Consider the following 23,997-nt stretch of genomic DNA (forward strand, 5'->3'; position numbering starts at 1 on the left):
ACTTTCTGAATCTCATCTATGTTCATTTTGGACTGACATGGCCTCAGTTAATTCCCTCAAGGTGAGCATGATTCCAGCTGAAGCAGACCCGTAACACCCTTGCACACTGGAAACGAGATGTCACCTGCATGTGAAAAAAAATGCTTTTAGGTACAGGATTGATGCATGGTGGGTTTTTTAATTTGCCCTCTCTGTCTCGGAACAATGAGAGCCAAGGCTTCTGCAGGAAATTGTGTCTCTGCCTCTGGTTCCCAGGACAGAGACACTGTCTAAGCATCACAATGGTGGCAGTAGAGCAGCGGGTACACTAACAGGACACATCACTTGTTGCCATAGATTTTCCAGTTGATGATGATAAAGATCTTTAAAATGTAATTCAGTTAAATATCACAAAGAACTTTTCCAGTAAGCTGCAGTTAACGACAAAATTATATTACCAGAAATATAAAGATTTATGCTTATATTTCTACTGTTAATTCCTATTAAGTTCCCTGTGGATTGAAAGATTCATGTGTAAGAAGCATGGACAGCTAAGTACATCACTTTGTATATCACACATAAAATTAAAGGCATTTTTAGAGTTACATTTTTGAATGCTAACTGGCAAGATGGTGTATAAAACAAAAAGCTGTCATGTAATCTGAATTGTCTCTATATATCCTGCATAGAAGCCAACAATGAATATTTATCTAAGCAAATATTTTCCAGCCTTTCATGCTACAGTTTGTGTTTGTTTCAGTCTGATTTGAATAAACAGAATGCTTTGCAAGAACTACAACTAATATCTTTAGGCACATAACATTTGAGATGGATCTGCAATTCAGGGCAGCAATATTCAACTGCAGAAAAATTATTAGCATTAACCAGGAACTAAATTAAAGCTCTGATTTCACTGCTACTACATTGTACCTGTGAATTGTGTAATGCTGAATGAAATTAAAGGTTCACTTTAATTTTTATGAAAAGGAAATAGATTCTTGTTAAATTGAGCAGCATCATTACGGTTGTTTAGCAGCTGTCATACATGGCATACTGGAGGCACAAATGTTCAGGAGACAAAGCATTAATAGTGTGTCAGATTGCTTATAAAAGCACAAGATAATAATGATTATTAATACAACTGTAGCATACAGGATTTGAAGAGGGAGTTTTTCTTTGCAACACAAGTAAAGAGGAAAAACTACCAATTCCTATTTTATGAAAGGCTTTGTATTAGGCTCAGTTACCCCTATGCATTAAACTCAAAGACTGGCATCCATATTCACCCCGGGAAATGCACCCCGACAGCGCTCCTGGTACCACTGGGCATCTCCCATGTAGCCCATGAGTTTTTTAACCTTGCCAAGGCAAATTTCCACTGTCCCAGACTGGTACCAATGGCTGTGAGTTTTTATAGCGTTGGTGGGGATGACAGGGTTGGAGTTGCAGCCCAACAAGAAATTGTCCTTGCAGTGCTTTTGTGCTTTCTGTTCCACCCAGATTTTACTGGGAATTAGTGTCTGTAACTAAAGACACTGCTTTGGCTTAAGTATTTAACAGGCCTACACAACATAAGTGAATGCCTGTATGCTGTTTGCTGACACAAATATTCCAGTTCTTATTTCCTTTCTGGGACTTTACTGAACTCTCTGCTTATAGCTTACCATTACAGTGAAACATTTTCCTTCCACTAAATCCACTTTCACTAAATCCCTGATACACTAAAAATTTATCTCCAGCCAGGATCACATGATGCTGTCTAGCCTACACACCACTTAGGAAATGCCAAACTTCTTATGATTAATCCCCTGACCCAGAAAGTCAGGTTCCATCGCGCTGCCTGCCTGTCCTGCGCAGGGGGGACTGTCAGCTCCTCATGAGAAACCTGCTTTGTGGAACAGTCCAGCTCCCTCCCATATGGAACGGAATAGTTACTTACAAGAAAATACATAGAATGTTGCAGATTTTTTTTTTTTTTAATTTGCCTACCTTCAAATACCTACGAGCAGGGCCAGTCCTGTTGCATCCATGAAGGTTTTTATTTTCTTGGATATCTCATGGAAATTAGTGAGTTGAAGAAAAATTGTGATTTGGGCAACAGTTTATAACTGATTCATACCTTAGACTCAGTTGTGTCCTACAATCAGTCAATACCCAAAGCTGAATCTGATGCAAGTCCTGGTAATGACAGTGACAATAAACGTGCTTCAGGCAGACCATGAGCTGACAGAGCTCCCTGTGAGCACAGCTCCTGCTTTGTTTGTAATAAAGTATGAAAATGCAGAGATATATTTGTGTGTTAGCCTCTGATTAATTTCTTTTTTCTCTGTGCACAGAGTGAAAAATTAACGGGATGTTTAGGAGCATATTTATTTGCATGTTCGGTTATTTTTCTGTGTGCTTGTGTTTATGTATCATGCAGATGAGATGGATGGATGTAAGCAGTCCCACTAAATTCAGCATACCAGGAAGGGGTGGAGTGCTGGAAGCAGCTTCTGAGATTTTCTGAGCAATGCTACATTATTAACTCGGAGACAATTTTTTCTTGACTATAGATATGCACAGGCGAGACGTTGCAAACAGAGACGGCGACATAGAGATTAATTCTCAAAATGTGCCATAACCAGTTCCCTCCTCTGTGTGGAAATGTTTGTGGTTAGAGCAGAGCGTGGTGGCAGGTGGACAAAAGAGGGATGGTTGGAGAAAGCAAGAGAAATCTGTCTGGAAAAGGGGTCCCAGCCTGTGGTGCCATACATCACCTTCTCTCTGCTCATCTCCAGATTCCCTGCTTTCCATCCATAAAAACCCTCAAGGGTTGGTAATTTGGGTTTTTCTAAACCTCAGGTTACCCTTGTGCTTAGAGTGGTGGTTGGAAGCTGGAAATCTTCAGAACTTTTTCTCACCTTGTTTTGTCCACTGATGCTTGGACATATTTCAATATCATCAGATTGATGTGTCTATAGCACTGTGTTGGATTTTTAACCTCACATTCAGATATTTTATATATGTGAATGAAGCCTATAAGAAGGACAGAGAGGGACTTTTTACAAGACCATGGAGTGACAGGACAAGGGAGAGTAGATTCAAACTGAAAGAGATTAGGTTGAGGTTTGACATTAGGAGGCCCTGGCACAGGTTGCCCAGAGAAGCTGTGGCTGCCCCATCCCTGGAAGTGTTCAAGGCCAGGTTGGATGGAGCTCTGAGCAACCTGGTCCAGTGAAGGGTGTCTCTATCCACATCAGGGGTGTTAGAACTAAATGGTCTTCAAGGTGCTCTGCAAACCAGGCCATCCTATATAGTATATATTGCATAATTTTTGCTATTGACTTTTAATGATTGAATGAATGAGCATCTACTGTTTGTTTGTTTCTTAGGTTGTTTTTAAGTGTAAATAAAACCATATGAAGATGGGCTTGAATTACATGTATGCACATTGTTCCTCACCAGAGGCTGCCAGAATAAACATGAGGACGAGTGATAACAAAGCAACTGCAGAAAATGGTAGCAAAAACTTCAGGTCCTGAGATACTCATTGTTGGATAGATGACAGTGGTTATTCCAAGTGAGATAAAAAGTCTGATACATTCTGACTATGAAGCATCTTTATTTGTGAATCCCAAACGTCTGTAATAACCTTAGAATTCAATTTTCCCAACTCTGTAATAGATCCTATGAATGTTTTTCCATCCTTGTTGTAACTCCTTGTCTTCTCTAGACAGTGGGAGTCACATGCAAGTGCCATACGTCTATGTAAGTCAAATGCCTCCCACCAGCAGTTCTTCCATGTGTTGTGGTTGATTTACATTCATAAAAAACATTCAAAAAATGATTCAGAAATTTTAATTACTTGGTAATGTCAGAAATTGATTAATTAAATGCTCCAGTGTTTACTCTGCATTTTTTAAAGCTGCTAACATTTCTGGGCATTTTCTTACAGCATCAGAGTCTTTGCTGGGTGAAGTTTATTAATGTAAATTGGATTTGACATAAACAAGACTACAGCTAATTATTTCGTGTAAATATACACACTGCATAGCAGCAGACTCATAAAATCTGCACATCTTCCTACACTCTTTTTTTTTTTTTTAAACTCTGGATATCTGTTTTAGCTAAATAGCAAATTCCTGTTGCCTTAAATAACACTGTCACCTTTTCATTTGTGGAATTGCTGGGCTATAAACATTTGTGTCTCTCTGACACCTCCTTAACTTACACATGGTCATCAATAACTTCCAGCAACCAGGAACTCTCACATGTACCACAATGCTAAAGCTCACTTTTTCCGTTAGTTTTATGTTTCACTGTACGGAGAGGTTTTATACTCACTGAGGAAAAGAACTTTCCATAAGCTGCAGTAATTGGGAGAGCAACCCCAAACCTGCTCAGGAGACAGCCAGGGTGCTCTGGTACAACCTGCTCGTCCATATTCATTCCTCTTCCTGGCCAAAAAGCAAATTTTTCCCACTTTCTGCTGAAATCTTTGGCTGGTCCAGTGGTCTTGATTTTTTTGGCATGTTAGAAGCTCAAAGAGTAATTGGTGTTTTCCTTCCTCTGGGACAAGTGCTGGTGAACGCAGCCAATGATCTGCACCATCACCCGCACCTGCTGCAGCTCCTGCTCCTGACTGCCACTGAGCGTCAGGCCCTACCCAGCCACTTGAACCTCGGGATAGGTGGGTATCCATGGATAGTCAGCCTTTATGGAGACTGTTTTGGATCCACATCCAAATTAAGGACAGCCACGTGTCAGTGCTGCAGGGATGTATTGCTCAATGAAGCTGTTGATGGGTGTTAAAAGCTCCACAGCTTAAGAGGATGACTAATAAATACAAACTGTCCTGCTAGGATATCATCCTTTTCTATTTCAAGATGACTCTAATGACTCAGGTAATGTTTTGCATTTGCTTTTACTGATTTATATTTTCAGGGGAAAAAAGTCAGCTAAAACCAGCATGGATTTTCCTGATGGACAAAATGTCCAGTTTCTTTTTCTTCTACAGCCAAATGGAATAATTTGCTCAATATTTAGCAGAAATGACAAGATTTCCATGCTATTTTCATAGGGAAAAAAATTGCAACAATCCAAAACAGCCAAGCACCTGGAAATCTGAATGGTGGTGGTGGTGGTTCCTACCAAATCTGTTCTGCACCTTCCAGCTCATGGTCTACTGGCCTAGTAAGCTGTCCTGGTTTGAGACAAATTTGGAGGAATGTCTGAAGTGAATGTATCCTCTAATAGAAGGCAGATTTTAACAGCCTCTCCCCCATCAGGTTCAGAAAGAAATTCCTCAGAGGAAAGTGAAAAAAAAAAGTTATTTATTTTACAAGCAGAGTGCACACAGGCACAGAAAAAGAATAATGCTAAATAATAAAACCTCTTGCTGTGGAGAGAACATGGTAAAATTCAAAGTCCTTTGTAAGCATGGCAAAAGTTCTTTTCTCCGCTCTGCTGCAGCAGTGAGGGAATGAAGGGGAGTGTATATGTCCTTGAGATACAAACCACTCCGAAAAAATTCACCTGGCTTCTCTCCCTGCTCTCCTAAGAAACAGCTTAAAGACACGGGAAGGTACAAGATTCATGTCTGGCATAGGGCAGACGATAGGGAATACAGTATCCTACAGTCACCCCAGGACACAAGCCACGGAAGAGCTCTTGCAGAGTACTGGTCCCCACATTTCTCCTGCACATGCCTGCCTGAGACAGGAGATTTGCTCCTAGAAATTGTCTTACTGGAAGACAGCATAAAACTGCAGCATTCTCTCCCCATTCTCTTCCTTGTGGGGAAAGAACTCCAACATCAGTGTCACTGAGAAGCACTGTTATCCCAGAGACTGAACTTCTTTAGGGATAAACTGGCAGAAACCCAAATGCAGCAGGGCTCTGTGTGCCAGCTGCAGAGCTGGATAGCATTCCTCTGAGAACTATCCCTGCATCCCTGTCCTCAGAGAACACAGGGTGCAGAATCTGTCCATCAGTTAAAGAGCTTGTGCTATTTCAGGCTTTATTAAACTCTGCTGCTGTCTGTGGATGGTGCCGGTTAATAGGGTGCAAAGCGGAAGCCAAGCAGCAGCAGGAGGAAAACCCAGCTGATTTTTTATGAAAACAACTGGCTTCAGATGAATTGGAAATCAGTTTTAATCACTGCAGCTGAGATGTAATATGAACCGTTCACTGAGGCTTAAGTGATTTTGAACAATTAAGAAATTTGCTCAACATATTTATTAAAATAATCATTACTGCTTTTTCCATAATGGTGTAATGTGCACGAGGGCTCTTGCCAGCCTTCTGCTCCACTGCAGAGGCTCTCAATGTACACTTTCATGCCAGTTATTAATAAACCCAACAATTAAAATAACATGCTGAAATCATGTAGGAAAATAATAAAACAGCAATAATGGCAGTTTCAAAAGATATTATTTTCTTAAGCCACACAGTCTAGCTTTCATTGCTATTTAGGACCAAAGGTGAGCAGTCTATCCAGGTCTGGTATTGAAAGGAGTGAAAAAATACTAATCCTAAAGGGGTTTTTTTTTTATATCTTGTTTCTTTTTAGTGTGCAACCGAAACCTCACTCAATTCTCATTGATATTGCTTTTGGACATGAGAAACATTCTCTAGACAAGACAATAAAATGAATATATCTATCTATAAATATATATGTGTGTCCTCTTAGGCTGCTGGAAAAAAGTCTGTTTTCTATCCAAGGTTTATGCAGCAGGATAAAAACAAAAATAAATATTTTACAAAAGTTATAATATTCTCTGAAGTCACCCTCCCTAGATTTAAAGCTTTACCCTAGGGCACTCTTCCAAGATCCTTCAAAAATGACTTGTGTCTCCACACTCAGTGTAACAGCTTAGATGTCCCCCTTGTTGCTTTGCTAACATCATTTCCTAATTGCAACAGTCTGCTGTTTGGCTGCAGACAGCTTTGTTGTTGTTTGATTTCTAATAACCTTTCTCTGTGAAAATGTGACTTCCTGAACTGTAGCAGATGATTGTGGGCTCTCTGTGGAGCTCCCTGTCTGCAGGGCTGGATGGCTCCAGACACTCAGAGGAACTTGTCTGTGCACTTATCCCGTTGTTCATTTGGTTTTTCTCTGCTCCCCAGTGACCAATGTCTTCCTCTGTGGAGCACAGGAGCCTGAATCCGTGCTGGTGCTTTCCTCCCTGGTTCCTAACACAAATATTAGGGGAATCAAGGGGTAGTGTTGTGGAAGAGTGGGCTGGGGCTGTCTGCACAGAGTCTGTCCCAGCCAAACTGGGAGTGGAATTAGATGTGCTGGGGAGGGGAATGGGAAACTTTGTCTGGGCTGTACAGGGCTGAATATGTTTACGTCTCAGCCCTGCTTCAAAACTGGTCCGCAGGAACATGAGTGCCAGCCTAGTCTCTGTCCCGGTGTCCCTGTTTTCTGCACAGCCCAGGCATCCCAGCCACGCACGAGGCCCTGTGCTGGGACCTCGTTCAGGACAGGAGAGTGGTGGCAGGGGGACAGTGGCCGTGTCCCCGCGTGCCTGGCTGAGGTGTGTGGGTCTGGGCGAGCTGGGGTGTCCGTGCTGCGGGAAGGGCCAGTCCCAGCCCATGGCCCTGCTCCCCAGTGCAGCGCAGGCGAGCCTGCAGCTCATGAGTAGCCCTATTGAATTAAGTACGTAATCAAGCGATTTGCTGGTATCCTTAATCCTTTTCACATCTCGCTAAGCTCATTAAACTCTCTTTGATACCAAGCTGTGCAAGTTCCTTAAGAGAGGCAGAGCCTACGTGCTATTTCTTTGGCTTGAATTTATCACCTCCAGCTTCCAGCGAGGGAGACTCCTGTGCTGGGAGCCTAAGGTTGCTCTAAGGGTTTGCTCTGTAACAATGGATGGGAAAATGTTCTGTGTGCTGGATAATTTTTGATACCATGCCCAGCACAACAACAGGAATATGCCAGAACAAATACCCACGTAACCAACCAAAATACCGAGCAGTGGATCCCGGGCCTCAGTGGAGGCATTTCATTTCCTTTCTCTTCCCTGTTTTTTCCTGACAGCCATCCAGCTAACAAAGAAAATAAAAATAAAACCCTAAAAAACTAGCAAAACAATTAAGCATTGCAAAATGAGATATTTAGTTCTGTCCACAAACCATATTTAGGTATATTTCTAGGTTTGAGCTTCAACTCAAATCAGCAACGATTTGGGTAGAGCAGTTCTCTAATGCTCTCTAAATTAGATGAGCTGGTATGTGACATTTGCATGCCATCTCCTCCTGCATGCCAGAGTACATGCAGCTGTTAGAAAGATTTGCTCCTGCATTTAAACATATTACAGAAGGGGTTTTTTCCTTAAAACAGTGCAGTTATATGCCATCACAGGAAGATAGATAGAGGAGTGAGTTTCTCATGGCTGCAAGGTAGCTAATTCAGAAGAAAAGGGACAGGTTTCACTCATTATTCTGAAAAATACTTTAATTTTTTGTTTGTTTGTTTGTTTAAATAATGAACTTCTCAGTAATCCTGCAAGTTGTGAGGCATGGCTGGAGGTAGGAGTGGGACTCCAAGCAGAGCCAGCACAGTGCAGGCTGCTGAGGTCTAGTCCAGGTGTGGATAACAGCATGGATGGCAATTCTACAACCAGCACAGTCGCTATGTAACAGTATCAAATGTACATAAATACACTAATTTGGAGTCTACAACTTCAGATTAAAAATGCTGCATCATTTCAGAAATATTGACTTGGCCTTACACAGCTTTACCCCCCGCTGCTTTGCAGGTGCTCAGTGTCCATTGTTCTAGGGGGAACAGGAAGAATTGTGACCCCCTTTTGAAACCCTGGGGCTGCTATGCTTTTACAGCCTTTCTCCCCTTTGACTGGTCTGTCTCATTAGTATCTAATATTTGCACCATCATGTCTACCTAAATGATTTTTACCCTTACATCAGAAAACGATGCTCTTTCAGACTCCACAGATATCCATGCTACTCAGAGTCTGCAGGGCACAAGCATTCATATGACAGAGCTCCAAGGAAGCTACAGAATAGCTGTATTTCCCTTCCAGAGGTGATCTATTGGGCACTGTGAAGTGCTTTAATGAACTGTATACGTTGTCTCATTGAACATAAAGTCAGAGAATCATTCAGGTTGGAAAAGACCTTTAAGGTCATTGGGTCCAACCGTAAACCACTGTGATTACTTTGGGGTTTCATTCACATTTTCTGCTGTCACTGAATGTGCCAAGTTATTCCAAATCACGAAGTTGTTCTAAATCTCAAGTGACTGTTTGCTATTTGCTTCACACTGACAAAATGATAACACTGGGTCCTGATCCAGGGATGGCAGAATTTGTCTTATTGGGAGAGCTGATAAGAGAAGAGAGCAGAAACCTGGGCTTGGGGACAGAGGCCTTGTCTGAAGCAGATGGCTTGCTGTGGACACAGCTGGCACATGAATGTGCCAGAAGAAAGGAGGTGCTGCTAACCATGATCAAATAATGGTTGATTTTTTTACATCACTTTTGGACACTGACAGATCACATACTCCTAGGTTGCAGGTTTTTAAAGAGAAACAGAATAATATTTCTGATTTGTCACAGGAAAACCTTAACATTAAGGCAGCAGTCATATAGGATAAGCACAGTGCTTTCTTTTTCCCCATTGTCCTTATTTCCAGAAAACATTTTTAAGAAAATTGCTTCAGAATGAGGTTTTTATGTTATCATGGTAGAATTACGCAGAATAAAATTGCTGATCCTATCTTTGCCTGTAGGGCAAAGTGCACTGATGAATAAATCAGGAATATTGTTTAATATTACATTAAAAAGATGTAAAGGTATTAATACTAATTTATGCCAGATTTGTCGTAGTAAAAAAATATAAAGTAAAGTAGGCAACTTGTTTTAAAGAACTTGGTACTGCAACTAATCATCATTATATATTTGCACGGAATATATTTTCTGAATTCTAATATATGTGTATTGCAGAATGATTTTACTAGAATTAGCTTAGAAGAAGCTTCCTGCTTAATTGCCACTGAAGTTCATGGTGTTTCCCAGGATTTACATTATTTAATGTGTTCTGAAGGAAACAGCTACAAGATACTTCTATTTACAGCGGTTAGAATGAAATTTAAACTAGGAGTAACCACAGAGTTTAATGGAAAATTTTACAATACCCAAAGCTTTTCAAGCCATGCAGTTTGAACAGGATATAGCTGAGATGCTTTTGCAGAGGCTCCTTGGGAACAGAGTCGTACTCTTGCTTCCTGTCTGTGCCAGGGACCTTTCCTGGTGCCTTTGCAGGACCACTCTCCCTCCCTCCCTTCCTCTCTCTCTCTTTCCTCTAACAAGGAAATAATTACTGTGGTCAGAAACACAGAATCACTTGGAACAATTCCAGTACTGAAAAATAAAAATGTACATTTATGCATAAATTATGATCCTTAAAATCAGCTAACATTTATCTTCACCTTGAGAAGAAATGATGATGTACTGTCCCTGTAGTGGCTGTCTCATATTCCTGGCCATGAAGATAAATAGCTCAGAAGAAACAACTACTTTGCAACAAAAATCCATATTTGTACACAAAAGAAAAAATAAGAGTAAAGAAACAACTTCTAATACAAACAGGAAACCCACAAAGTGGTTCTGTGATGAGTCCAAAGGTAAAACAGTGGAGCTATAAAAGTGGAGCTTTTGTCTCCAGAAAGTGAAGATGGATTCTTTTCCATGTAGTACTCCAACACTTGCTATTTCCTGAAGTATGAGGTTTGAGACATATTTTTGCTTTGGTGAGATATTTCAGAAAAGTTATATTATTACTGATAGGCTTTCAGAATAATAGTAATGTGACTGTGTTGGTACTGCTGTCAAACAAATATATCATATCACGTTATTTTGTGGGCTCATTCTGAAATATTTGATATAAATAACACTGATGTTGCCTTCCTCCTGGAAATGAGGTGGTGTATTTCTATTACTGACAGATTTCTCTGCTGAGACTAAACATCATCTCTTTGCATTGGGTTTAAAGAATAGGCTTCAATAGGAAAAAAATCAGAATTGTTCATCTGGTCAAGATTATTTATCAGAAATTCTGTCTAGATACAAGTACAGGAGGTTCCATAGAGCTGATATTGCAAGTTATTGCATCTGCAAAAGTTGGACTGGAAAATAATGTAGGAGCTGAGTTATAGCTTCATTTTCAAATAGGGTACAGGCTACTAGTATTTTTCATACTGTCCATGAAATAAATATTTGAGTCAAGTATTCAGTTCACTTTGATTTATATCTAAAGTAAACAGAATGTGCACCAAAACAGTGACTGCACTGCTGGGAAGTTATTTTTTCAGTCTGGATCCAGAGAAGATTGTTCTGGGCTTGGAATATGGATATGAATTTATAATGTGCTGCTTGTGTATCCTCAGTGCCTCTTGTCTTTTTCTCAAAAAATCTCTGAAGAGTGCATTGGGCTTCTGCCCTGTTCATGTGATATAAATCCAAATGTGGATTTAATCTAGATTTTTACATCACTGTGATTTCTATGTACATGGGATAACTTTGGGAGCAAAATCAAAGTGCACTCCACAAACTGACTCTGACTGGTTTTTACTCAAAATTTTACAAATGCTTTGAACACTGAAAAACTAATGTTTTAATATTTTTTTTTCTTTTAGGAATATATGGACTCCAACAAATACATAGAGCATTTAGTGACTCAGCTGGAAGAACAACGCTGGAATTTATGGAGGCGAGTACTGTGCACACATATATTTATGTTGCTATTTAGGAAAAGTTACTGCAATCCATAGTTTCCATTTTTGAATTCAAAGAAATGATTGGGTATTCAGTTTCTCCATTTTTTAATTCTTTGCAGGGACCAAATCTTACCACATGAAATAAGCAGGGCACACACGAGTCAAATCAGGGCAGTTACACACATGCACAGGTTTATTCACGTTAAAGTTTCTAGGCAGTGGATGCTAACTCTACTTCAGATACTTTTAATTGGACTGAACTTCAGAAATATCCTTGAATATAAGTGTTTTCATTGAATGGCACACAAAATCTAGCCAAAAAAACCAGCATAGCAGCATGACCAATTGAAAGTTTTGAAACTAAAATAAATACAGGTTTACAATTTTGCGGTGTCTTGAGAGTCTGGATTTTCTGTTTCTTCTCTGTTCATGTTGCCCAGACTTCACCCTGGTTTAAGCAAAGCAGGGATTGCCACATGCTGGTGGGTGTTTCTACCCTGCCTACAGCAAATCTGGTAACTGCTCAAATCCTGTCTAACATAACATTTAATACAAAGGAAATCAAATACTACCAGTGATAAAATTCCTTCAAAATTCACAGCAATTTTTTTTAATGTGATATTTAACTTCCTTTTTCTGAAGACATATGAACAGTGACAGTCTTTTAAAATACACAGTCAAATATAAAAGAATTTTCAGGGAATAATTTAATCTTCATAGACTGAAACCTATTTCACCTTAGTTTTGATCAAGGGAGAAGTAATGATCTGTCTGATTTTTCAGATGAATGCCTCTCACGTACAAAAAAAGAGCAGCTTTGCTCTTTTTTGCTCTTAACCAGTATTAGTTGTTCTGCACCTCACAAACTTTTTGACCTATACAATATAAAGTAGTATCATGGCATTTACAGCGTACAGCATTATGATATTGACTCTTAGAGACAAACTCAGAAAGTTTGTGCTTAATGTCTGCTTTTCCTAAAAAGTAGGCAAAATAATTGACACAAAAAAATTGAAGTTTTCATTTAACATTACAGAACTCAGGAGACTAACTTTGCAAGAATGAAGGTGATAACATTATATGCACATGACACTGCTGTGGTTAAATATAAATGAATAATAAAAAATTAAAATATTAAAAAGTCTTTGAAAAGTAGCAGGGGTAGTGACTTTATTATAAACAGACACAGATGTGTTCTGAAAATTCAAAGGTTTTGGAAAACTAAAATTAATTTATTTTTAATATTATTTATTTTTATTATTATTTTTATGGGGTGTTGGCATAAAAAGTTAAGACTGGTAACGAGCACTACAAGAAAAACCCTTCTGGTTTAGCCAGTCTTCTTTGAACACTTTATTCCTCTCTTTCAAATCTCTAAGAAGATTCATGGTGAGGATTATGCTAATAGCTGGCACTATACAGGGGCAGTGCTGGGCTGTCTACAGCCAGACAGATGTCCTAATAAATCAGCAGAGCCCTCTCCTCAGCCTTCATTATGCTCTTGATTTGTGACTGCCATGATGTGAACCCAGTGGGTCACTGGGCGCTGAACCTGACATTGACCGATAACCCGCACTGTACTCGGGGAGAGCCCATAAAACTGACACACACAAATTCTGCCCATTTAGCTCCTCCAGCCTCACTCACAGCCAGGACAGATTTATAGTGCCCAGGCCGAAGCAGAGGAGACTAAACCAAATGCCATGGTGTGCATATCAATTTTACATTTCCTTTACATTTCCACACATACAATGGGACCCTAAAAGACATGTGGAGGCCAAAATTTCTTTTCACTTTAGAGCATGACTGTTTACACATGACATTAGCATCTGCTGTGGAACATTTATTGCTGTAATTGCCGTCCCAGGAGGACTGGCTATGGTTAGGTCATGTTTTATTGCTTTCCACTAAAGCAGACCTTTAGCCCAGCTTCAGATGCCTTTTTCTTGAAACCTTGACCACAACGAGTGAAGGTACCTCACTAGTTTGTGAAGATGCAGTCTTTACTAACATATTAACCACTTGTCAGTGATTTCTCTGTTTCTCAGGGAAAAAAACACATTTACCCAATGTGAGACAAATTTCACCCCATCAATGTAAATCACCAACATTTACCACAGAAGGTGATGCATGAGTGGTTGTGCACCTCCATGTATCAGTTAAAAGAAAAAAAAAATTATTTTGGATTTCTCTGCCCTGTTCTGTCTGGAAATAGCTTTAGACAGGACAGAGTTGGGTCAGGGGAGGGGAATCCCCCAGCAATGTTGTTTCTTACCTAGTTATTTAATGCTTTAGTTCAGCTAATGGGCATTCCTATGTATAATTTTCATGGCAGAATCACATGGACAATCAATATCAGAAGCAAAAATTTGCTCCTGCAGTCTTTGCTAATTGACTTGATGGTGGATAATAATTTTTAAGTCTTGACACACAGATCAGTGGCAGCAATTAGTAATTCTCTTAACAGAAGAAAGAAGTCATAATTCAGCATAGGGTGCTTGCCTGAATAAGCAAAGGTCAGACCCTGGTCTTGAGACCTGTCCAGGGAATTTTATTGGTAGTGCTACTAGAACCAGGACCAACACTGCAGTCTGCCTTGGTGAATGCATGAGGGTATGCTGCACTTCAGACATGACTGATATGTAATAAATTAATGAAGCTCCAACAGCACTTCCTTACCTTATTACACTAATGTAAAACACAGAGGGGAGGGACCAGAAATTCACATGAGGATTGCATTGCATTTCTGCAACGCTCTATATTCAAAACAGACTTTGTTAAATAGATCTGCTCTGCTTTCATCAGCAGCATCAGCATGCTTCTGTGCTCCTGGTTTTAATGCCTGTGTACTAAAGAGGTGCCAAGTATTAAACAGGTTGCTTTTGCTGTAATCATGAACTTCCATTGGGATGCCTTAATTGTGAACAAGCAAAATAGCTCTGTGAGAATTCTTAATGGTGAGCACAGATTAAAATAACAACTGTGATTAGCTTTAAACTGCTTGACTAGAAAAAGACTAATCTTAGGGGAATAAGTTGCATGGCAAACAAAGGAAAAATCCTGTGTATGATATTACAGTAATGAAGGCCGAGAAAAAAATCAAATGCTACCCCAACTAAATAAGGTCATGCTCTGCGCAAACATCTTTTTCTTGCCAGGGTTTAGCAACTTGGCCCGAGGGGGATGAAGGTATAAGCCAAAATGAAGGTCTTGGGGCCGAAACTCCATTTTAACCCGTTCTGGAAGTTTCTCATAACAAACATTGCCTCTGGTCTATGATGCTAATGTGAGTTATAGACTGTATTTGGAACTAATTATCTTTCAAAATTGTTGTTGTAGTCTACGATTAGAGGTTGGTGTGGTGTGGTGTGGTGTGGTGTGGTGTGGTAAGAGCATGAGGCTTCCTTCTGCTTTGCTTCTTGATCCACCTGTCTGGTCCTACCATCCTGGCAATGCATAAACTCAGCAAAAAGGTGTTTTGTGCTATTAGCCACTAAAGCCTGCCTCTTGTCTCTTCATCAGTGTTTGGTTTTGCTGGGGTGGTGTTTTCTTGTTTTTTTTTTTTTTCTACATCTCTACAGCACTGCTGGATGTATATGATAAATTTGTAGAATCCATGCAAACATTGATTCATTTTAGTTCCCTTAGTATTTGAAGCTGAGGCTGAATGAGGTAGAGTAGAACTGAGTTTTGGAAATTAGGAGTCATTCGGTCACCACAGGTACTCAGATGCTTCCAACTAACACTGTAATATCACATATATCTCTCTAAAGCTGAGGTTTCTTATCTGTGACCTTACGTGTGAAAAAACACACAAAAACATAATAAAAACCATATAAGGCTACCAAGTTGTATAACAGAGCTCACAGTACTGCTTCAGATGAGCATTTCTGCCAAGGATTGGTGTTTAAATATGCGCACGGGGATACCAATTAAAAATGTATCTTATTTTTGGCCAAATGTGCTTTTCTTTAGCTGAGTATAAACGTGGAGGGTTCAGTGAGCAGTGCAGATGTAGTTACAGGCCACAAAAAGCGCTGCCATTGTATTATCTGTGAATGAGAACCACTTGCTTCCTTTGGCTCCCCGGTACAATGCCCATGTCACACCACAGCTATTAAAGCTACTTCTTCAGGACCAGACTGGGTGAGAGCAATTTGAAAAATGAATATAGAGAAAAGCAAGGTTTTTACTGTTTGCCTTTTAATTTGTATTTTTGATAGGGTCATAGAAAAGTAAGAGAGGATAGTTTAAAGATTACAAATGAACCTGATGGACTATGTATGTCCACTATAAATACTGAACATGCACAGGAAAAGGCTGAAGAGCTGCTAGAACACTTGTTCCAGTTGCAGTAGAAACAGGGCTTATTGGAGGATTTGTCTCAATCTTGTTCAAATCAAGATTGATCACTGTCTTTCAAGCAAATATAAATGCCTCACAGAAGTTTATTCCTGCTAAGATTTTTTTTATTAGTTCCACTAATTAGACATGTAAAATGATTGTCCTCATCTGATTAAAGTTGATAGTAATTTTATGTGCAGCTCTTTACCAGATCAATAAATAAATCTCTTTCAGCAATGAGCCATTTTAGCTCCGACAAGGCATATTTTTCAGAAGTATTTACTAAGCTGACTTAAAATTAAACTCAACTTGATGTGCTCTGGTAAATGAGAAATATGATCTGGGATGTTTTTGGCATTATATATTCATAAAAAGTATTAATTTTAAAGAACATGACTCTCAGCCTGTTTCCTCTAACTGGAAAAAACTCCCATTAACACTGCTCATCAGTGCTGCATGAGTCAGGAGTGAAGTGTCAAGCCTCAGTTATTGAAGTCATTACATAAAGGACTGGGAACCATCTGAACAGAAAATAATCTTGATACAAGCAAATATCTCTGTATCTATGCTAAACTACTCAGATTTCGAAACTGCAGGAAAAAGATGAGAAAGTGGTCTGTAAAAAGTAACTTCATATGGCTGTTTATAAAATTAAATAAATTAACCATGTTACATTTTTAAATATTAATAGCATTCTGTAATTAATTAGGGATTGGGGTATTTTTGCACAGATGTATGCTTGTCATAATAGCGAGACTGCCAGAGCCATGAATTGATTTTGTTTCTCTTAAATTATAAAATAGAAGGCCTTGAGCAAAATATATTCTTTAGATATATTTGGTAGAATAAGGATCACAAATGTTCCCTACCAAGTTGAAAGGAAAAAAACTCCAGCAGGGAAGTATGTGGAAGGTCTATTTGGCATATGGATGTTTGTTAAAAGCAGAATGCATGAACAGCCCAGACTAAATTAGTTCCTCATTTGTATGCTGGGAAATGAAATGTATAATCCTGGCATGGTTCTGCATTTGTTTTAGATTTTTTATAAGAACAAGCTCTTTTGTGTATGCAGATATACCTATTACTGTAGTGACTATTTAGGGTTAGGGAGAAAAAAAATCTACTTTGAAGTGGTTTTGTCTGACGCTAAGTGTGAGTGGCAGGAGTTTGTCTGTCTCCTGCAGTGCAGCCTGGCCCAGGTAGCAGCACCGGGCGCTGCACAACTGCTGCATCACTGCATGGGGGAACAGGGCTGACCCCACACGCGGCCCTGCGGGGAAACCTCAGGGCACCTGCTCATCTCCCACAGCGCAGAGCAACGCAACCATCTAAAGAAATGAATACACAATTATGTGACATTGGTGCTCTGAGATTACCTCGTTCTTCTTTAGAAATCAAACATTTCCGAATGGGAACTGACTGTAGTCTCTCTTTATTACTGAATTCACTCTTCCACTAATGTCTACGCACAGCCATGCTTACTCAAATCATATTTCACTCCTCAGGTAATCCCAATTATCTTATTGGCTTTATTCACAGAGCAAAGAATAATTTCGATGAGTAAGAGTGGCATTTCCCTGAAGTCTTCTCTAAGACTGAAAAACTTATCTTTACACAGAGCCTTGGCTCCTATTTGGCAAAGGAAAAATCTACGGATTTACATCAAGGCAACAACTGAGAATTCAGCCCCTTATAAAAAGAGGATGTCAAAATATATTATAGAAATAAGTACGGCACAGACACAGGCTGTGAGATGGGGTTTTAGACGGTGGGTTTAAGGAAGAAAAGGAAGATCTACGAATTTGCTATTTTTAAAGGAATTGTACCTTACTGACCTGTTTCACTAATGAAGTCTACAAATAGGGCACAGCTGATGTAAAGGAGGCCAAGGAGAAATTGTATATGAAACATACAAGTTGGGTTAGCACCTTTCCCTGTAAATGAGTTTCACTCATGAAAGAGAACTTAAATAATGAAGTTTAGGATTTATATTTCTTTCTGTAATGCTTAACCTTTTTTTTTTTTTTTTTCTAAATTACATTAAAGCAAGAGTTTAAGAACCCAATTGAGAACAGGGCCTCATAGTTCCACACAAAATGAGAAACGGCTTTTGTCTCCTCAGCCCCAAGGATGCAACAAGAAATAATATAATTCCCTTTTAACAAAGAAAAGTAAGTAATGGAGCTTATACAAGAGATCCATGTGTAAGCCACAGTTTTGCTGTGTTCTCATGTCACAGCACTGTGTACTGTCAGCCTGTTCACTCCAGGCTGAGGGATGAAGTTCCCACATCACTGCTCGAATCTTTAAAAGGCTCTATGGCTTAAAACACACTTGGTGGCAATCTCATCCCATGCTGTGTGATGGGAGAGGCTTTTCTTGTGTCTGCAATTCACACCATGATGAGGTGTGGAAGAGGTGACCTATCTTTGGAAGAGTCCTCTCCAGCTCCTGTCCTTGTCCCTCGTCACTCCACGGTATAAAGTAAATGACGTCCTCTATCAGGGGGTGGGAAGTGGCAAGGGGAGCAGGAGAGAAGGGCTCTGTCCTGTTCTCTTCAGGCAGTTTATTTTAAAGTACATGGATGTTCCTGTGCTGATGCAATGCTTTTTCACATAGAAAAAACCATGGACGTAGATCCTGTGTCATCTGGCTGGGCCTGTTACAAGATAAATACTGCTTGAGTTGAAAGCAGGACACCTGTGCAGCCAAAATATTGCTGTGGCACCACTTCTTCCTGCTGTTTAATTGTGTGCTGATCCATCACTGTCATCTTCCTGCTTTTTCCCATGACAGTCAGTGCCTCTGTCCAGGCTTTGTGTGAGACTAGCGCCTGAAGATCCAGTTTCCCTGAATTCTGTAGGACTTGGCTGGCTTCCAGTTCACACATGGTGCAGGAGATTTAGGGTGCACCTCCTATCAATTCTGCCTGCTGTACAAAATCCTTTTTATGTTAACAAATTATACTTTTCATTGCTTCATTTGTTAATAAAAGGGCATAATTGTGCCTGTAGCAATCCAGATTCTGGGATATCATCCATTCACACTTTTTTTTAATCAGGAGTAAATTCCAGCATATTCTGCTGTAGGGAAAATATCATGCATTTATAGCATAAACCTGTATAAACATTATTGTAATGGGTTCCACTGGGAACAGGGTTTCAAATATAAAGCAGCATTCATCACATATTAAAGACATGAGCATATTTTTTTCCTACTTAAATCTGCATAGCTCACAATTTGCTAACTCTTGCTTATGTAGACATTCCCCTGAGTTTTTCAGAATTTAATAAAAGCCTGCAAAATGCAGGGCTCTTAGTTTTATTACCGCCTGATTAGCTAAGCAGAATTTAGAAAGTATAACTCAAATAAGCAAAAAATAAAAACCCCAAACTGATCTCCATCAAATGCTTTGCAGTAAGGAGATGTCAGATTTTGCAGGCTATTTAGTTTGCTGTAATTTATGTGGCACCTTCAAAGATGGGAGAAGCTGATCTGCTTCCACACCCTGACAGAATCAGCACGTGCTCCTATTGCCCTGTACTGAGGAAGCTTGATACTACCTTACAAATTCTTCCCAGTTCAGTTCTTGATAATGCTGTAATAAATCCATTATTGTTTTTCATTCAGTAGATTCTTAGTCCTCTGCCAGGCAAGCCTAAAGCCTCTGAAGCCCTTTTGAGAGAAATGAGTACATATGTTGTGGTTCCTGCAAGGCTTCCTGTGTTTTTATGATCTTCCACTCCTCCTGGCTGGGAAAGAGAGATCAAATGCCAAGGAAGTACCTATATTCCTGAAGAGCCCTGGGAGAAACTGGTCCAAAACCACACCAGAGGTTGCAAACACTCTCAATTCCTCTTCTGCTTTCTTATAATACTGCTGTAAATTTTTGAAAAAATGGCCAAATGCTGTGTCCTCCCTGTGACAGTAAAGTCATGATTTCTTTTCACTTCCATTCTGCAATGTGGAACTGTGCAAGTGGCAGCACTTGACCCTTTATTCAGCCAATTCAAAAGATACTCAAAATTCCCATGAAGGATCTAAATTCTAATTCCACTGAGATCCAGAGAAAACTTTTATGGACTCATTTTTTGTTTGAATGTACCATTAGCAGCAGGAGCTGATGCTAACACATGTCAGCAGCGAGACTACCTGTCTTCTTGTAGTTCCGCTGCGCTGGGAAATTCCATCATGGTTACTGGGGACCAGTTTGTTCTGCAACCTCTCCTCCAGCAGCTGATTTTTCCTGCCAGCACAGGGCGCTCCATGAGTGTCCCTGTCAGCTCCTGTTGCACAGCTTTTTGTGCAATAGCCTGGCCTGGCAGTTTTCCCGGGCGCACAGGCAATCGTCCCCAGAGTTGAATTGAAGTCCTCAAAAGGGCAGTGCTGCCTCAGGTCTCACTGAACAGTGCCCTGTGTCAGGCTGAAAGAGCAACTGTTTCTATAAATGACGTCAGTCCACGCGATTTCTACCCTGCTCATGTTTAACAGAGCCTTGGAACACCGCTGGTGTTAAGCGCCAGTAACCTTTCGGTAGAACATCTGAAAATCTGCTATTACGTCACCCATACACAGCCTCAGTCCTGTGTAAGCAAATATATAACTAATAAGAGGACAAGAAGTGAGTAAAGCTTTATAACTGCATTTTGGGAGGTTTCTTCCCCCTCCTAGACTTCTTAAGTGTGAAGTTTCTCTGTGAAGCAGCGACTGTCTTAAAGGTTCCATGGTTGTTTTGGCGTTATTGACTCATACTGCCATGCAAATCAGTCACTTCCAACCTGCCAACAGACCTGCTCTCTCCCAAGTCCCTCCCACTTGGAAGAGCTGCAGAATGCAGCAGTGAGCAGAGGTTCATCACCTCCACATGCACATTATGCTAGCTGAGAATCAGAAATCATTTTCGGAAGTATCTGTCCCTCCAATAGGAGGCTTGACACCTCTGAGGAAATGAAAAAAATCCCCCAAATCATTGCATTTGCCCGTGCTAGATGTTAGGTTGCTTTACTTAAAACTATGGCTACCAGTAATGTATTGAGCTAATGCTATCATCTACTTCATTTTACTGTTTTGAAGTATGAGCACTGCATTTTTTTGTATCTCTCCAAAGCAATGGTGAGCCAAATCATGAATTTTGTTTGAAGACTGGTGCATTATCTTGTAAATGTCTGTGCTAGACAAAATTGTGCAAGCCTGGGGACAAGTAATAAGTAATGATTTGGAACATGTACTTATTGCTGTGTATGAAACTGAGATACTAGTAATCTTAAAGACACAGAAGAACAGTATCTCAGCAGTCAGATACAGTGCAGCTCGATATGCATAAAAAACACTTTCAAGTTGTAATTATAGCTTTAAGTTGTAGATAAATACTGGTTCTTTTTAATTCTAAATCACTTCTAGTTACAGAGTAGGAGACCAAGTCTGTCACTCTTGATTTCAGTGGATGTAAGGTCAGGCCTGAAAATAATTAAAGAACAGGCAATATTTTTTGTTACGTTTTTTATTCCTTCAGCCCCGGTTAATCTAGCAGATTTGGTGAAACCATTCCGTGTTTTCACATGTGAATTCAGGAAAGGAGAATCATGGAAAGATAGATGTGGTCTTCAAAGAGAAACTTTCTACGCAGTAATTTACAGACTTCATAGAAAGACTTGACCCTGACTAGGATAGTATTTTAAGATCTGCAGTACAACACCTAGGAAGGGAGCATGATTATACCAGTGATTTTACTGCTTCTTGAGTACCAGTTGCAGTTCTGGTCCCCTACTTCAGAAGAGGTGCAACAAAACCAGGTAAGTTCAGGGGATGAAAAGGGTAATCAGAACCAGGAGTTGGTTTCCATTAATAGAACAACTAGGGCTCTTCAGTCTGAAAAAGGCAGCGGAATGACAGCTCAAATGTGAGCAGCATGGAGAGGAGCTGATTGTCCACTGCTTATTTCAGTGCAAGAAATACAGGCTGTCTGATGAAAACAGGCAGCACATTGAAAAACAAATGAAAGGAAGAGATTTTTTAATGTAAACAAGGATCAGAGCATCTGCAACAGGGTACCATGGATTTTAAAAGTGTTCAGTCATGGACAGTCATGGAAGGGAGCTAGTGAGATGTACTAAACACACAGAGGGCAGGGTCAGGAGATCGCTGAGCTCCCAGGGGACTGGAGAGGGGTGAAGGGCTGGATCTTCCCCTGGATATTTGGGGTTTGCTGAAGAGAAATGATACCGAACTATGCAGACCTTCTGGACAGATCCAGTGCAGCCGCTCGCATGTTAGCCAAGTCTCAAAAACCACTTAGCATTTGCAGGCTCAATCACTAATTAGAAAAGATTCTGGATCGGCGGTTCAGGTTGTTTGTGCAAGCAACAGGCATTATAGTGCGATTACATTTTATTGGGTTTTTTTCTATTTAAACAGAAAATTAATGTATTTTCTACTCAGTAGGCAAAACTGGCTCTTACAGGAGTTGCTCTAGGTGTTTTCCTACACAGCAAAGCAATTAAAACACATCAGCAGATCGGGTCATGGTTTAAATGATGAAATCATGTTTGAATGGAGAATAAAAATCTCTTTGGAGACCCCAAATTCTACTGGATTTGGAGAGGACCTCTTGTCTGCCATGATGCTCAATTCCTGTCTCATGCTGCTTTGCAATGTTCTGTCACAGAGCTTTGGAGTATTTAAGAACATCACTGTATCATCTACTCTGATTCACAGTGTAGTACAGACTTTATGCTTCACCCTATTGCAATTAATTAAACCCAAGAACATTGACTAGCCCAGGACTGTAGATCAGCCCCCAGAAAATTGAATAGTTGTGTCTCATTAGGAGAGAGCACACTGCCTGTGTAAGCTGCTGTCCTGGAAAGAACAAACTTGTAAGTTTGACAGATTCGAGGAATTTTGGAGGTTCTCACTCTATACTGGACAAAGGAATTGCCAGCCTGGAAGAAAATCTGTATTAAGAGACCTGGCTATGGGTTTACTTAACAACACAGTTAGTTGCAAAGACTGTTTTCTGTACCACCACAGGAAGAGGTTCCAACTTACTGCACTGTATTCAGCCACAGCCAATCTTTTAAGTAAAATATGAGCATTATCCAATTATTTATTCATTCTTCTGAGCTCCTCCGCTCAGAAACCTCCAAATTCAAAATCCAGAAAAGCTCCTGCCACCTTCATTTTTGAAGTTCTCCTTTTCCAGTACTTGTCTTTGATTCTCAGATAGAGCTCTACCTTTTGATTCTGGTCTCAGTATCATATATGAGGATTTACTTTGCACCCTGGTTCCTGCAGTCTCTTCACTCCAGTGTACCCACTGTCTCTCATTTGCATCATGTCAGTTTTTCTCACCCTGTTCCACGATCTCTCACTTTCTCTCCTTAAACTGGGAAATCCTGCCTGAACTCTTGCTCACTGTTCACTTAGGTTCTCTCATAAGTACCGTATCTTAGGCTCTCTTACACATACCAGATGTACAAATAACTGGATCACGTACCAGTGAGATTTTCTTCTAACCAGGAAAAAATTTTTACTTGCTATTTTTGGACTAACAGATGCCAAAGCTTTCAGAGATTCTTTTGGAACTGCTTTTTCATATACTACGAGGTTTAAAAGCGTGAATCTCTATCCATCTGAAGTCTTTCACCTGTGTGTCACACACCAGGCCCCCAGAAGCCCTATGGGCACTGCCGCTGCCCCTTCGCGCATCCCAACTCATCCCGGCGGCTCTGCCACGCCGCGTGCCCCCTCTCCTAACTTTCGAGGATAGCTGGGACGGCATCAACTCGAGGCGAGCATTCCACTCGGGGCTGTGTGGAAGGAGGGTTTTCCCCATGATGTGCGAGCCCGCGGGCAGCGGCCCCGCCGGAGAGGCTGCGCTGCCCGGCCCCGGTGCCGCCGAGACGAGGCTGCGAGGCTCCCGGACACCCCGTCCCCGGGCAGCCCCC

At 40.4% G+C, this 23,997-nt stretch overlaps 1 protein-coding gene across 11 annotated transcripts in view; it reads left to right on the forward strand.

Annotated features, from left to right (window-relative positions):
- The window catches only part of NCKAP5 (NCK associated protein 5), a 380,196-nt gene that overhangs the window by 132,477 nt on the left and 223,722 nt on the right, over positions 1–23,997 (forward strand). For 10 of the 11 annotated variants that reach the window (XR_006018146.1, XM_042040728.1, XM_042040726.1 and 7 more), the window contains one exon: positions 11,627–11,700. Coding sequence is in view for 9 of the 11 variants with exons in the window: in XM_042040728.1 (XP_041896662.1) it covers positions 11,627–11,700 (74 nt within the window). In the remaining 2 variants the exon portion in view is untranslated. Of the gene's footprint in view, positions 1–11,626; positions 11,701–20,555; positions 20,561–22,946; positions 22,958–23,997 lie in introns of those variants that run through there. The other variant, XM_042040733.1, reaches the window with a different exon arrangement.

The sequence above is a fragment of the Corvus kubaryi genome, unplaced genomic scaffold, assembly GCF_017639235.1.
Source record: "Corvus kubaryi isolate FWS band 111438036 unplaced genomic scaffold, C.kubaryi_AGA036_p1.0 37396, whole genome shotgun sequence".
Taxonomy (NCBI): Eukaryota; Metazoa; Chordata; class Aves; order Passeriformes; family Corvidae; genus Corvus; species Corvus kubaryi.